The sequence below is a fragment of the Pseudorasbora parva genome, chromosome 3, assembly GCF_024679245.1.
Source record: "Pseudorasbora parva isolate DD20220531a chromosome 3, ASM2467924v1, whole genome shotgun sequence".
In the NCBI taxonomy this organism is placed as follows: Eukaryota; Metazoa; Chordata; class Actinopteri; order Cypriniformes; family Gobionidae; genus Pseudorasbora; species Pseudorasbora parva.
In genome coordinates this window covers 55592734-55608933 of record NC_090174.1, presented here as the reverse complement: position 1 = coordinate 55608933, position 16200 = coordinate 55592734, and the positions used below count along the sequence as shown (strand labels likewise).

Here is a 16200-nt window from a genome sequence, read left to right as displayed (position 1 = left end):
CTATTAATTTATATAAAATAAACAGAAAACGTAATAAAACATCCTAAATTAAACATATTATATTTATAATTATTATAATAAATTATAATATTAATCCAAATTATTATTAATATTAGGCTATTGATTTTCAACAGTAGAAACAGTAACGAAACGCCTACTACATCCATATATACGCACAAACTATTACTTTATATACAACACAACAAACAATACAATAAACAGAAAATGAAACTAAACAAAAAAATACTAAATTAAACGACACAAAAATATAACTGCATTATAATATTAACTCAAATTAATATTAGTATTATTATTATTGATTTGAGAAAAATACAAAACGCCCACTACATGTATGTTGATAATGTCATGTAATGGATTACAATCAACCAATCAGCTGTTAGATTTAAGTAGCCTATACACCATTAGATAATACCAATTTAGGTCAACCAATGCTTCATTTTGTTCAGTCTGTGGTGTAAAAGGTTGCATTAACAATTATAGAAAAGAAAAAAAGAAAAGAAAAAAGAACAAAAATATAAGCAAAACATGCTCAGCTCAAAGTGTCTGAATATTTTTGGTCCAAAATCTATAAAAAATAAATAAATAAAAAATCCTATTTTACTGGCAGTTCAGTGTATGAAGAATATTTGTGTATAATATGTCACAGATTACTTTATTTTGCTATCCTCACTTACATAAATTATTATATCTGGTGTCTGAATAATTTTTTGGTTTGAGTGTATATATGCACAAACTAATAATTTAAATACAACACAAATAATAGGCTACAATAAACAGCAAAAACTAAAACTTAACAAAAATATACTAAATTAAACAACAAAAATATTATTAGTATTATCATTATCATTACTATCATTATATTCAACATGGGGAAGCAGTTACACAACTACAGCCATATGCATTACAATGGGACATAAATATCTTGTAGAAATATCATATAACTATTACATAATTGTTTTAAAAACAAAAACGTTACAGTTTTTCTTTAAAAAAAAAAAAAGTAATCATAAAAGTCAGTGCAAAGCCAATGTTTAGGCACATAATATCTGTAAATGTCATATTAAAATATAAATCTGACTAATTTTTCATCATGATCCATGAATCAATTGAATTAAAATCCATTGTTAGGTGTTCACAGCTTATGACCCAGGACCAGTAGTGAAGAAATGAAGACAGAGTCAGGATTGCAATTAATCAAAAGAAAAATTTACTTAGAATAGTTTGCAGTTTCAAAAGCAGAAGCCAGCTTCAAGTCTCACAAGGAGTTCGTAGGCCGCGCTCCCTCTCTCCCCGTCTCGTTGCCTCCCCCTATCGTTTTGTCCCAACAGTTATACCGTTTTCAAGGTCTATCCACGTCATTCTGATTGGCTCAGATAAAATACAATGTAAGCAACTTTCAGATAGGAGCACAAATCGCCAAACTAGGCAGACAAGTTGTCGCCCCATAACCAGAATTACATCACAGTGACCTCATAGGCCACCGAAAAGCGTCTTCAAGTCTGGTGTTTTCTGCAGAAATGTCCATCTCCAACATTCGGCCTGCACAGATCTGGTACACACACACACAAACTCCAGAGAATACTGGTTTCCTCCAAGGTTGAGAACATCTTAACTTATTATAAACAAAACATTTCTCCAAAGCATGCTGATAACGTGTGCTTTCTCGCAGTGAGAGGAACAGACAATAGTACAGGCAATATTCATCTTGAGTCTTTAGTGTTTCAGTAAAAGGAAATATAAAATGAATAAAAATATAATAAATTAAATGAAAGACAAATCCATATTTCATCTCAGGAAGCCGGGCTAAGTGACCAAACCCTGTTACTGCACTCCTGACATGTTAGGGGTGTGTGATACCTCAACAATCTAAACACACAAGTGTTGCAAGTGTTTAGTGACATCACACATCTCTAGGCCAGACCCTCAGTCACTCCTCAGAGACCAAATACACACTTTAGAAAAGAAGAAACTAAAAGCAAAATCATAACTGGAAAGAATCATTATAATAATATAGGATAAGTTTTGATTTTATATATATATATATATATATATATATATATATATATATATATATATATATATATATATATATATATATATATATATATATATATATATATATATATATATATATATATATATATGTATGTATACGGTATATACATTTATGCTGCTTGATTTGAAGAGGATCTAAACCAGGCCAGTGGTTAGGCATTAGGAGCTTGTAAGATTTGAGTTTGGTGAGGCAACACAACATTTCCATCTGTCACAGGCCTTTTAGATAATCATTTATTGACCGATATAACATAAGCCTATACCATGCAGATTTTATATGAAATGTATGCGTAGTCTTTAAATGCACACTTGATTAAAATGATGACACTGTATGGTCAGAGCCTTCCAAACTGGTTGAGTTTAATGAATCAGAAAGAGGCTTATGGGCTCTGCAGGTCACTTGACTGAAAAAGCAACAATGTGCTCTTTGTGATCAAAGGCCAAACAACACAATGCTTGATATGGTTGAATAAATGTTTCTTCTCACATATAAGAGCCAGCTAGCATGAAATCGTTCATTAGTCACCATTATAAATAACCATCAGAGGGACAGTCCAACTGTAATCTGACATGCAGAGTTCTGAACTTGCACCTCAGGTTGATCCAGTGGTGGTCAACTGAGCTTATGATTGCACTAATGATACACACACACAGACCTACCGCCCCTTCAAAGTTAATCTTTGCAGTGATACCTAGAAGGCACGATGGAATAAACTCCTTCTTTCGCACTCTAAAGTTGATATTAATGAATGAACTTAAAATGAATGAGCCAGAAGAGTCTGCGACTTTAAGAAGAAAGGTAAGCTTTCATTTGAATTTTGATTTTACGGTCCACTAGGGCTCTCGGTGCATTATCCACCGTGCATTATAGGACTGAGTGTGGAAAAGGAATTGACAAAAATATCCCAAAGACGTCCTACAGAGCTTCTCTGCGCTCTAAAGGGAATTTCATCCTGAATCAACTATCAACTCATGCATTTTTCACTATTCATGCTCCGAACAACAGCATGATTGTATTTTTGCTAGTATATCTGTTATGCACCTCATCTAGAGCAGTTCTGTCCTAGGACGAGTTCACATTTAGAGACACTCTGAATCCGTGATTAGGAGACGTCTGGAATATTAAGTGAGATGTTAAAATATTTTGGACGACTTTCAAAAATGGGCAAAGAAAATAGAGAGCTTAAGGAATATCAACCTTTACTTAAAGACTTCAAAGAACCCGTTCAACAAATAAAGGTATGCTTAGAATTATTTTTCATTTTTGAAAGACTTTATTATTATAAAAAATAATTATATTATATTTTTTATATTATAAATTATATTTAAATTAGATTAAAGAATATATAGATTATATTTAAATATTATAAAAATAGTTTTATTATTATTATATTAAGATTATTATTAAAAATACTCAGTACTAGCAGGTTATAGTATTCAGCTCTAGTTATAATGCACAGTGATGGACATTTTTTCCCTCTCTTTGTAGCACTGAGATTTTCTTTAAAATGTAAAGTGCTTAATAAATAAAATGTATTATTATTATTATTATGAAGTTGACTTGCATTTTGGATTCATTTTTTATTTTTAGATTATTGTATATGTGTTGTATTTTTGCATATGCATATATATGGTAACACTTTGCAATGTTCATTTAATGTCTTAATGTTAATTTCCACATTTACCAATTCATATTTGTTAACATTATTTAATGTACCGTGAACTGACATGAACAATTAGATTAATCAATACTTTAACAATGTTAGATGAAACATTAATGCTATTACAAATGAGACCTTATTGTAAAGTGTTCCCATATATATTTTTTTATTTGCAATGCTGCAGTTTTCCTCACTCTAATAGCTATTTTAAATATTACTTATTAAGAGCAAGTTTAGATCAAAATCACTTCTAAAACACACACGCACAGAGACAGAGTATATAATAATAATAAATATAATTTTCCCTTTAATTGATGCTGCTTGCAATTATTGTGGCCTTATTTTAACAACGATAATGTCTTATTATTATTTGATGAGGAGTCTAAACTAGGCCAGTGGTTAGGCATTAGGAGCTTGTAAGATTTGAGTTTGGTGAGGCAACACAACATTTCCATTTATTACAAGCATTTTAGATAATCATTTATCTGTCACGTAAAACTTAAAGAAAACTAAAGTGCGAGGACTCAAGTGCAGAAATTAATGATTTATTTATAAAAAGAAACATAAATACAAAACCCACAAGGGGGCAAAAAACAAACTATAAATAACAGAACACAACTTAAACATACCAGAAAGGAATCACGGAGAAGCCGGGAGATGTAGACATTACAGCGATCCGACAAAGACTGACAAACACAAGGAGCTTATAAAGGGAACAAATCAAGAAAGGAATCAGGGAACACAGGTGGAGCAAATGAAACCAATTGTCAGATAACGGGGGGGGGGGGGGGGGGGGATCAGACATTCTCAACATAAAACCCACATGTGCACACAAGACAGGACAGGCATGTGACATTACCCCCTCCTTAAGGAGCGGCTACCAGACACTTCACTAGGGACTGAAGGGAGGCACAGGAGGGACAGACCAGGGAGGCATGGGAGGGACAGACCAGGGAGGCACGGGAGGGACAGACCAGGGAGGCACAGGAGAGACAGACCAGGGAGGCACGGGAGGGACAGACCAGGGAGGCACAGGAGGGACAGACCAGGGAGGCATGGGAGGGACAGACCAGGAAGGCACGGGAGGGACAGACCAGGGAGGCACGGGAGGGACAGACCAGGGAGGCACGGGAGGGACAGACCAGGGAGGCACGGGAGGGACAGACCAGGGAGGCACGGGAGGGACGGGAGGGACAGACCAGGGAGGCATGGGTGGGACGGACCAGGGAGGCATGGGTGGGACGGACCAGGGAGGCATGGGAGGGACAGACCAGGGAGGCACGGGAGGGACAGGAGGAACGGACCAGGGACGGACCAGGGAGGGACAGGAAGGACGGACCAGGGAGGGACGGGAGGAACAGACCAGGGAGGGACAGACCAGGGCGGGGCGGGTGGGACAGGGGAAACAGACGTGGAAAGAACAGACAAGGGAGGGGTCAACAAGGGAGGAATGGGGAAAACAAAAAGTTCAGGAGGCCATGGTGGCTTGCAGAGCTCAGACGCCCAGGGTGCGGGCAGAGCAGGACGCCTGCGTAGCACATCCGGCACAGAGTCCACCAAAACTGGGACCGGCAAAGAGTCCACTGGAATTGGGACAACCGGAACACGATCCACCGGAACACGGTCCACCGGCACTGGGACTACCGGCACACGATCCACTGGAACTGGGACCACCGGAACACGATCCACCGGAACTGGGACCACCGGTACACGATCCACCGGAACTGGGACCACCGGTACACAATCCACCGGAACTGGGGACCACTGGAACAGGGACCACCGGAACTGGGTCCACCGGAAGTGGGACCACTAGAGCAGGAAACACCGGAACAGAGTTCACCGGAACTAGATCCACCGGAGCATAATCCACTGGTACCGAGTCCACCGGGACATGGTCCACTGGAAGTGGGCCCATCGGAACATAATCCACTGGGACTGAGATAGAAGTAGCCTTCCTTCTCTTCCTCCTCCTAGAGACCACCGGAACTGGGTCCACCGGAACACGGAGCACCAGACTCGGGACCTCTGGGTAGGTGGTGGATGTGGTGCCATTCTTCCTCCTCCCTCTCCCAAAAGGTCTCTTTGGAGGACTGGGGACTTGGCAGTCTGTGGGGAAAATTGGGGCAGGCCCAAGAGGTGGAAGACCACCTCTCCAGGGCACTCCTCCACCATCACGATCATACACATACCACACAAAATGCCAAATCTCCCATCTCCCAGGCGATGATTGGCTCATTAAGGCGGGTGTTAAAAATGTCCTTGAGCTCTGCCTGACTGATGTTGAGCCCCTCCGCTGCAAACTGGAACTGGTAAGCAAACTCCTTTATGCTAGCTCCCTCCTACCGGAGGGAAAGGAGTCTGCTGTGTTGCTCTTCTCCTGATGCAGCGGAAGGGCATGGAGATGGGAATAGGAAGCTGCCCATTCTGTTGAGTCCTCTGAAGGTCGGATCGGGGGGGATTAAACATTCTCAACATAAAACCCACATGTGCACACAAGACGGGACAGGCATGTGACATTATCGACCGATATAAAGCCTATCAACTACCATGCATTTTATGTCAAATATACTGTAGGCCTAGACTTTGAATGCATATGTTTAAAATGATGACACTGAAGGCAAAATCTGAACATGCCTTTTGTGTTAATAACTACAGGTTCCCAGTAAGTCCCTTCTTCTGGCTGTCTGGGCGGCTGGCATTGGTGGAACCTTTCAGTATGGGTACAATATATCTATCATAAATGCACCTACCAAGGTAAGAAATGTGTGAGCTTGTGCATCAAGTCCTTGATTATTGATTATTCTTTTTGTGTTAAGTGTAAAGCAGACTTGTCTATAACCTACAATAAAAAGTTAAGTTGTCAAGTTAAGTCAAAGTCAAAGACAGTAGTGTGTATGTGTGTGTATGAGTTATGATTGTAGTAGCTCATCAGTCACATGAAAACTGTAGTTAGTTAATATATTACGTGAATATGGATTTTGGTCTCTGTCACATTTTTGCTAAAAATCCAAAACCTACATTTGGGCTTTTTCACTTTTTAATTGTTAACCCAGGGCCAAGTTTAACCATGTTTCACAATGTTCACAGATTAGCAATTGATGTTTTGAGACTCTTCTGTGAAACTGTGAAAATATTGTGATTGTCCATGTTACTAATATCCAAGTTAAAGACAGGGTAGAGGGGCGTGTTTTGGTTGTCGATTTTAAATATCAGCAGTATAGTGTTTCTCAGAAATTGCTTAAATGCACCCTTTCCTTTCATGTAAGACAGTATTTATTCCTTTCGCTTGTGTGTTTTCTATCAGTCTATACAGAACTTCATTAATCAGACATGGACAGAGCGCTACAACGCTGAAATCTCCACACAGATGCTCACTCTCCTCTGGTCCACTATAGTGTCCATATTCACTCTTGGTGGACTCGTAGGAGCATCCGTTGGGGGAACTCTGGCCATTAGATTTGGAAGGTGAACAGAAGACAAAAATACTGTAGAATGTGAACCAAATTAAGTTTTTAAGGCTTTGATATTAATTTTCCTATCTTTTTTTCAGGAAAGGGACACTATTGTTTAACAACACCTTTGCTCTGTTGGCTGCTTTCTTCTTGGGCTTGAGTTATCCTACTAGCACTTTTGAGCTTTTAATCATTGGACGCTTCCTGACAGGAGTAAACGCAGGTATCTCAAGGTTTAAAGCACATTTAATTATTCAAGGTTGATCTTTTTATTTTATTTAATCAACATTAATATTATACACTATATAATTAAACATTTTTAAAACTTTTATTAAGCAAGGATTAAGATTATGTTGGTGCCTTTATGATACATTGCATGTGTTTTTCATCATTTACATGTATCTTCTAAATGACTAAACAAGAATAAACAAGAAACTTTTTTAATTAAATAAGTTGCAAAACAATATGAGAATATGTTTGTGATCCTATAACTGACATCTCATTTGAATGTCAGGTATCGCAATATGTGTGCAGCCTCTGTATATTGGAGAGATCGCACCAAGAGCTCTGCGTGGAGCCATGGCCATGGGAACTTCCATCTTCATCACCGGGGGGATCTTAACAGGACAAGTGATTGGTCTCAAGTAAGAAACAAGGGCAATAACACAACAAAAAGAATAACAGGATACAGAACGGTTTAGCATAAGAGGTTGACTGTCTATCACACAATTAGCACTTTAGGGCATAAAGCGATCGTAAAACTAATCTATATGAATTGAGCAGTTTACTCCAAATTTTCTGAAGAAAACACACAGAAATGTATCTTGTTGGTTCTTGCTGAAGCTCAAACATGCTGCGTAACACGAGAATGAACCTCATTGGTTCTTGAGAAGCTCTTACGTGCTGCGTAACATGAGAATGATCCTCATTGGTTCTTGCTGAAGCTCATACATGCTGCGTAACACGAGAATGAACCTCATTGTTTTTTTATTGAAGTTTAAACGTGCTGCGTAACACGAGAATGAACCTCATTGGTTCTTGCTGAAGCTCATACGTGCTGCGTAACACGAGAATGATCCTCATTGGTTCTTGCTGAAGCTCATACGTGCTGCGTAACACGAGAATGATCCTCATTGGTTCTTGCTGAAGCTCATATGTGCTGCGTAACATGAGAATGATCCTCATTGGTTCTTGCTGAAGCTCATACGTGCTGCGTAACACAAGAATGATCCTCATTGGTTCTTGCTGAAGCTCATATGTGCTGCGTAACACGAGAATGATCCTCATTGGTTCTTGCTGAAGCTCATATGTGCTGCGTAACACAAGAATGATCCTCATTGGTTCTTGCTGAAGCTCATATGTGCTGCGTAACACAAGAATGATCCTCATTGGTTCTTGCTGAAGCTCATATGTGCTGCGTAACATGAGAATGATCCTCATTGGTTCTCGCTGAAGCTCAAACGTGCTGCGTAACACGAGAATGAACCTCATTGGTTTTTATTGAAGCTCATATGTGTTGCGTAACACGAGAATGATCCTCATTGGTTTTTATTGAAGCTCATATGTGCTGCGTAACACGAGAATGATCCTCATTGGTTCTTGCTGAAGCTCATACGTGCTGCGTAACACGAGAATGAACCTCATTGGTTTTTTATTGAAGTTTAAACGTGCTGCGTAACACGAGAATGAACCTCATTGGTTCTTGAGGAAGCTCAAACGTGCTGCGTAACACGAGAATGAACCTCATTGGTTTTTTATTGAAGTTTAAACGTGCTGCGTAACACGAGAATGAACCTCATTGGTTCTTGAGGAAGCTCAAACGTGCTGCATAACACGAGAATGATCCTCATTGGTTCTTGCTGAAGCTCATACGTGCTGCGTAACACGAGAATGATCCTCATTGGTTCTTGCTGAAGCTCATACGTGCTGCGTAACACGAGAATGAACCTCATTGGTTTTTTATTGAAGTTTAAACGTGCTGCGTAACACGAGAATGAACCTCATTGGTTCTTGAGGAAGCTCAAACGTGCTGCGTAACACGAGAATGAACCTCATTGGTTCTTGAGGAAGCTCAAACGTGCTGCGTAACACGAGAATGAACCAACAATTTCAAAATAACAAACTTTGAGAACAAACTTTTTAATTTCAAAATAAATAAACTAAACTTAAGTAAACCGCGGGCAGCCCCTCACGGACGACTGCCCACACACACACACACATAACGTGGGCAGCCCCTCACGGACGACTGCCCGCACACACACAACAAAACGGAAACAAAACATAACATAAAATCCAGGCCTGGTCCTCTCTCGTCTTCCACTGTCTTTGCTCCTCCCTTTATACTCCCATCACTCCGCCATGGTAAGACGAGACAGGTGTGTCGTGCACGTGTCTTGCACCGGCACGCTCTCACGGTTCCTCGCCTCGCTGCTTGCCGCACTGCGTAACACGAGAATGAACCTCATTGGTTCTCGCTGAAGCTCAAACGTGCTGCATAACACGAGAATGAACCTCATTGGTTCTTGCTGAAGCTCAAACGTGCTGCGTAACACGAGAATGAACCTCATTGGTTCTTGCTGAAGCTCAAACGTGCTGCGTAACACGAGAATGAACCTCATTGGTTCTTGCTGAAGCTCAAACGTGCTGCGTAACACGAGAATGAACCTCATTGGTTCTCGCTGAAGCTCAAACGTGCTGCGTAACACGAGAATGAACCTCATTGGTTCTCGCTGAAGCTCAAACGTGCTGCGTAACACGAGAATGAACCTCATTGGTTCTCGCTGAAGCTCAAACGTGCTGCGTAACACGAGAATGAACCTCATTGGTTCTCGCTGAAGCTCAAACGTGCTGCATAACACGAGAATGAACCTCATTGGTTCTTGCTGAAGCTCAAACGTGCTGCGTAACACGAGAATGAAGCTCATTGGTTCTCGCACATCAAGCAGACATGCAATCTTTGACTACAACAATCTCTGACTTTATACTGCCACATGCCAAAGTGGATGCAGCATCACATAAAGGCAAATATTGTCATTTACATAAAATACCCCAGGTGTTTTTGTCACCGATTATTAATTTATTCCTCAACTCAAAATGTCTGATATAAAGAGGTTTAACAAGATCAAGTGGCATAAAAATAGCCTTATGTACACTTAAGACTGAAGAAAAATTCAGCTTTTCATATTTAAAACAGTTAAATATTTTAGTTTTTACCTTATTTAAGTAAATACATTTTTTAACCAGAAGTGTAGCATAAAAAAGATTCCTCTTCACTAAATTGACATGAAGTAAAGGTTAAGTGGATTGAATATTTGCTAATGATCTCTCTCTCTCTCTCTCTCTCTCTCTCTCTCTCTCTCTCTCTCTCTCTCTCTCTCTCTCTCTCTCTCTCTCTCTCTCTCTCTCTCTCAGTGAGTTGTTAGGTAAGGAGGAGTACTGGCCCATACTCTTGTCCACCATCTGTATTCCAGCCATAATGCAGCTTCTGATTCTGCCCTGGTTCCCTGAGAGCCCTCGCTACCTGTTCATCGACCGTGGAGATGATGTCGCCAGCACAAAGGGTACGGTTGCACAATATTGTTAAAATAAAGAAGGTGTTAGTGCTAATGGCATGTGGCTGGTTTGGATGTAACCATGAATATACATTTTTTACTTCTTGTCAAAGGTAGTGATAAAGAGCTCAACATATTTGTCCTTAGTTGTCTCTGCTTTCCTCTAAAATAAACATACTTTTTATAGAATCAGCGATTCATGTGATAATTCAGAAATGCTGCCTGGTAAGATTGCATTAAACTGAACTTTTTTTAAACGAATGAATGGATGAAGATATAGTAGATCATCAAAAACCAGGTAAACAAACCACAAAATCAGCATGGAAGATTTCACGCCAGGAAATGACTGGTCAAAAATGTCTGTTTCCTGCATGTTTTTAATCTGTTTTTAATGTCTTGCTAGCAAGCAAGGTCACAAGACACATTTTAACGCATGATTCCATTGAAGTGAAGATAATGTTCTCATCTCAGCCGTGTATTACTAAAACTCAAAACATTTAAAGACTGAAGCGAAAAATCTCATTGACATGATCACTCTTGAGCAGATGTCGTGATGTGAGAACTCTGAACTGCAGGACGATAAATCCGACCAGCTGAGCCGTAACCAACAACAGAAGCGAGGAGAAGAGAATCTCGTGAGTAAAGGAATGTTATGCCCTTTGCCACTTTCTTTCAGCGCTAATGTGGTTCCATGGGCCGGAAAAGTACCATGGAGAGAAGGAGGACATAGAAAGAGAGAGGGACAGCGCGGTCGGCATTAAACCTAAGAAGCCCTGGGAGCTTTTTAAAGACAGAAGTCTTCGCTGGCAGCTACTGACCCTCTTCGTGATTCATACGTCCCAGCAACTCAACGGCATCAATGCGGTGTGTATCTCACACAGACTCCCAGAAACAATAACTTCATTAATGGCTTGAAATATAAAACGATTAGCCTTGACTGCTAAATATGTGCACTATTAAAACAAAAATAACACACTCTTCCTCCAAAATGGCATGTGACCAGCCTGCTGTGGATTAAACCCTGATCTTTTCTTAAAGCAAATGATTATAAAAGAGAGAAAAAATGAAATAGTTTAGATTTCATCTTTGCGGCTGTGACATTTATCTCAGCTCATATAATGGGCATGAAATTGATTTTGCACACATATACACACTTTTTTTGGAATGTCATGTGAGATAGTCAAATCTGAACCATGCACAGTAGGCCCAAAACATTATTTAGACACTTAAGCACTATTAGAGATAGAGAAGAGCACAAATGTACATTTCAGAAACTGTTTTTTTAGGTTTCAGTTGAATTTGTGCATCACGTGAAAAAAGCGAGAATATGGATGCACATGAATTAATAAAGCTGTATTTGCTCCAAATTTGGTTTTCGGTATGGCTGTAGTAAAGGCTGTCCCTAATATCACAGCCTTATGTCCACTTTAACACATCCTCTGTGGCGGCCCTGAAAAAGTGACATGAAATGGGCTGATGGTACAATACACTCAGAAAAAAAGGTGCAGTGCTGTCACACTGGGGCGGTACCGTATGGTACAAAAGTGAAAAAGTACATCTTTTGTACCTTACTCACCCCTAAAGGTACATATCAGTACTTTAAGAGTGCGCATTAGTACCTTTTCAGGTTTGTACTTTAAGATATTGCCCCAGTGACAGCAATGTACCTTTTCTCTGACAGTGTGTTTAACCATTTTTGACCAACACCAGTGTAAAATTTTAAAACTCACCAAAAAAACTTCCAAAGAAGTAGTTCCCAAAATGTTACCCTGTGAGTAAAGTTAGTAAGTCCAATGCAGAGGTGGACAAAGTACACAACTTCATTACTTGAGTAAAAGTAACAGTAGGTCCAATATTACTCCGTTACAAGTTAAAGTTGTAAAAACTGATTTTATTATCGTTGTATAAATGCACATTATGCCACCATAGTTTAAGCCAGTCAGTGATGCTCCATCTGAAATACTAGCATACGACTAACTTAAACTAATTTAAATACTTGTATAAAAGTTTCAAAGTCCTATACAAAGCGCTGTCCCTTTAAGGCTGAATGCACGGATCATATACACTGATACACATCTGATATTCTCCAACTGTTTACCTTCACTTGAGACATAATTAACTTTGTTTATGTGAATACTCGCCAAAATGAACAATCTGACATCCGTTTTCTTACATTTTGCTATAAATTATAAATCCATGTTCAAAAAATGCTGGGAAATCATTGAACATCACATGACCCAAGAGTGATTCCTGAAAAGCGTTCTGCAAAAACCCAAACACCTTTTAAAGAAGAAAAAAATCATCCACTGATTTTTCAAAGCTGCTACCAAAACAACTTTCGACCTCGATAGAAATGTAGAGGAGTAAAAAGTATGATATTTGTCTTTGAAATGTAGTGAAGTTAAAGTCATAATTTGCCAGAAAAAAAATAATACTCAAGTAAAGTAGAGATACTCAAAAAGTGCACTTACTCTAAGTACAGTACTCAAGTAAATGTACTTAGTTACTGTCCACTTCGGGTCCAATGTGATAACTTTCACTAGCTAACTCCAGGTCAAAATGACCCAACCTGAGGGTTAAAACCGTATCAAATTCATGGGATTAACTTGAAAATGAAATTTCCTATTTAAAAATGACTGGATTTTTCCTGTGAAAATGTATTGTCATTGTTTAACGTCACATATATAGAGCTGTGCTATTGTGTCCATGTGACCCCAGTTGATAGAGGTTTCTCTCCCTTCAGATTTATTTCTATGCAGACTACGTGTTCACCCAGGCTGGGATTCCAGCTGAAAAGATTCCGTACGCTACAGTGGGAACCGGAGCTTGTGAGTGCATCACTGCGCTGACGTGTGTAAGTCTGGGATTTGTATACCAGCTCAAAGTCGTTGTTAATCTTAGAAAGCATTATTTGGCATAATATAGTTGGGCATATGCCTGTTGATCCAGAGACATGTCCCACAAATCACATATAGTGCTGATCTGACAAACTGTGCTTTAGCCTTTAGAATGAGTTGAATGAAGATTTTAGAACGTTACACATATGCACAAGATGGTAAAGGTGTTTCTCACACAGGAGTTTGTGTGTGTGTGTGTGTGTGTGTGTGTTTCAGGGTCTTCTGATTGAGTCTTTGGGAAGAAGAGCTCTGATTATCGGTGGATACTCTCTCATGAGCCTGTGTTGTGTCTGTTTCACCATCGCACTGACTTTTCAGGTTAATAGTGACCTGATCATTTATAAGAAATTCTCTGTGCTTATAATTTACTTTCAAATATATTGATGTTTTTCTCAATATATTTATTTTCACAATCAATATTTTTTATTACAGTCTTAAAAATAATGGCTCTAAAGGGGGCTTTTGAAGCAATGATACAGAAGAATTTTTCTTTTGGTGAAAAGTTGTAAAAGACCTAAAGAGCATTTGAATTATCTAACTCTCCGGTTGTACTCTCACCACGACAAGTGGGATTAAGTATGTATATCTATCCATCCATCCATCCATCCATCCATCCATCCATCCATCCATCCATCCATCCATCCATCCATCCTTCCAACCATCCTTCCATCCATCCATCCATCCATCCATCCATCCATCCATCCATCCATCCATCCATCCATCCACCCACCCATCCATCCATCCATCCATCCATCCATCCATCCTAATTTCCCCCAAACTGATTGCTCATCCCATATCCCTTTTAAGGGTACTACCCCAGTGACGAACTGTTATACCCCAATTCTTGCACATTTATTTTGAGAGGTTAAAGACTGCATCCGCCTCGTGAGGTTTACTTGCACAGCTTTTACTGGCCTCCGTTACATACTGACCCGTTTGTGCAGTGCAACCAATGCCAATAAAGAACCTTTATTGTTTTAAAGTGTATCAAATGTCTCAATAAACTATTGAATAAACTGTTTGTCATACAGTATGAGGTTACGTAGTGTTGAAAAATGGCATAAAGTTTGTTATTTGTTTTAAACATTTGAATGCATGATTTAATTGAATGTTTTCAATTGAAGTTTGTAGTTTGAAGTTTGAAATTTGAAGCTTTTTACAATACATATTGTGTAAAGCAATTTTTTGATGTGTGTTTGTTGTTTCCCCCTTTACAGGACTCCAGCCCTTGGGTTCCCTACCTTAGTATGATCTGTGTTTTTGCCTTCATCCTCAGTTTTGGCCTTGGACCAGGTGAATGAGTAAAAATAGAAAGAAAGCAAAGACAGAAAATTACATATGCATAACTCTGTCTACATTACTGACGTATTATGGTGCGTTGACACGCTAGTTTGATCAGTGATATCTGTGCTTTGTGCTGTAGGTGGTGTGACCAACATTTTAACTACAGAGCTGTTTACCCAAACCGATCGGCCTGCTGCATACATGATTAGCGGCTCTATCAATTGGACTTCTTTCTTCTTAATCGGCATGATCTTCCCATTTATTGTGGTATATACAAATGCCTTTTTCATCTGTTTTAGAGAAGTGCATATTTTATCTCCCCTTCTGACACAGGGCTAGATGACTGGGGCAGGTTTACAAAAATATACACGGTGTATTAAATACTAAAAAGCTTTTATAATTCAGAATTTCACAAATTTGTCCAAGATACTTTTTAATAATAGATATTTAAAAAGTGAACTGAAAGGCTGTATCTTTTAACAATGTTACATTTTTCTTTATCCCCCTCAGAATGGCCTAAAACAGTACTGCTTCCTTGTTTTCCTCGTTATCTGTTGCTTGGTGGCCACGTACATCTTCTTTGTGGTCCCAGAGACCAAGAACAAGACATTTCTGGAGATTCAGAATGAGTTTCGCTCTAGAAAGAAGCTCACTGCTGCCAATGGTACCGAGGGCCCTCTACTGTCCACACCAATGTAAAACACACAATACATTTACAATGCACTGTATTTTAATAGACCATTTGTTATAAAGTCAGTGAATTTGCATGCATAAAATGTGACAAAAACGCATGAAAATGTGAGAGCAGCAAATATCTGAAATAAAGATACTTATCTTGAACAAGTAGCCTAATACTGTACTATATAGTATAGGGATTTGTAAGCATGTGATCAGTTATTCACACACAGACTGCAATAAATCATGTGCCTTCAAAATGAATACTGTCTTTTACATCAATGAGAGTCACATGATGAGGGACTTTCAATAGCATTAGTACATATTGGGTGTTTTAAGAAAATTAATATGAAAAAATATTAACTATTTAGAATCAGTGCAGGCTACTTGTATGATACATGTTTATGCAGTTACTTTTATCTCGAATTTTTGTAAAATGGATCCATATTATGGCCTTAAGCAAGAAACATACATCTCATGAAATCACGGAATGGTTCATGCTTGAAATTATTTGAATGCCAACTATAATAGACAATAAAGGAAATGTTTTCACAAGACATAATGCTTTGTATTTTTTCTCCCCACAGTCAGTTATATTTTATTC

General features: G+C 38.9%; 1 protein-coding gene across 1 annotated transcript; it reads left to right on the top strand.

The window, feature by feature from the left end:
• The first annotated feature begins 2767 nt into the window (after nt 1-2767).
• slc2a11b (solute carrier family 2 member 11b) lies at nt 2768-16146 on the top strand. Its single transcript, XM_067440280.1, has 13 exons — nt 2768-2875; nt 6393-6491; nt 7042-7202; nt 7288-7412; nt 7704-7833; nt 10601-10749; nt 11417-11604; nt 13484-13594; nt 13854-13955; nt 14855-14930; nt 15061-15188; nt 15432-15721; nt 15780-16146. The coding sequence occupies exons 1-12, from the start codon at nt 2822-2824 to the stop codon at nt 15618-15620; spliced, it is 1512 nt and encodes a 503-aa protein (XP_067296381.1). The 5' UTR covers nt 2768-2821; the 3' UTR covers nt 15621-15721; nt 15780-16146.
• Nucleotides 16147-16200: the final 54 nt, after the last annotated feature.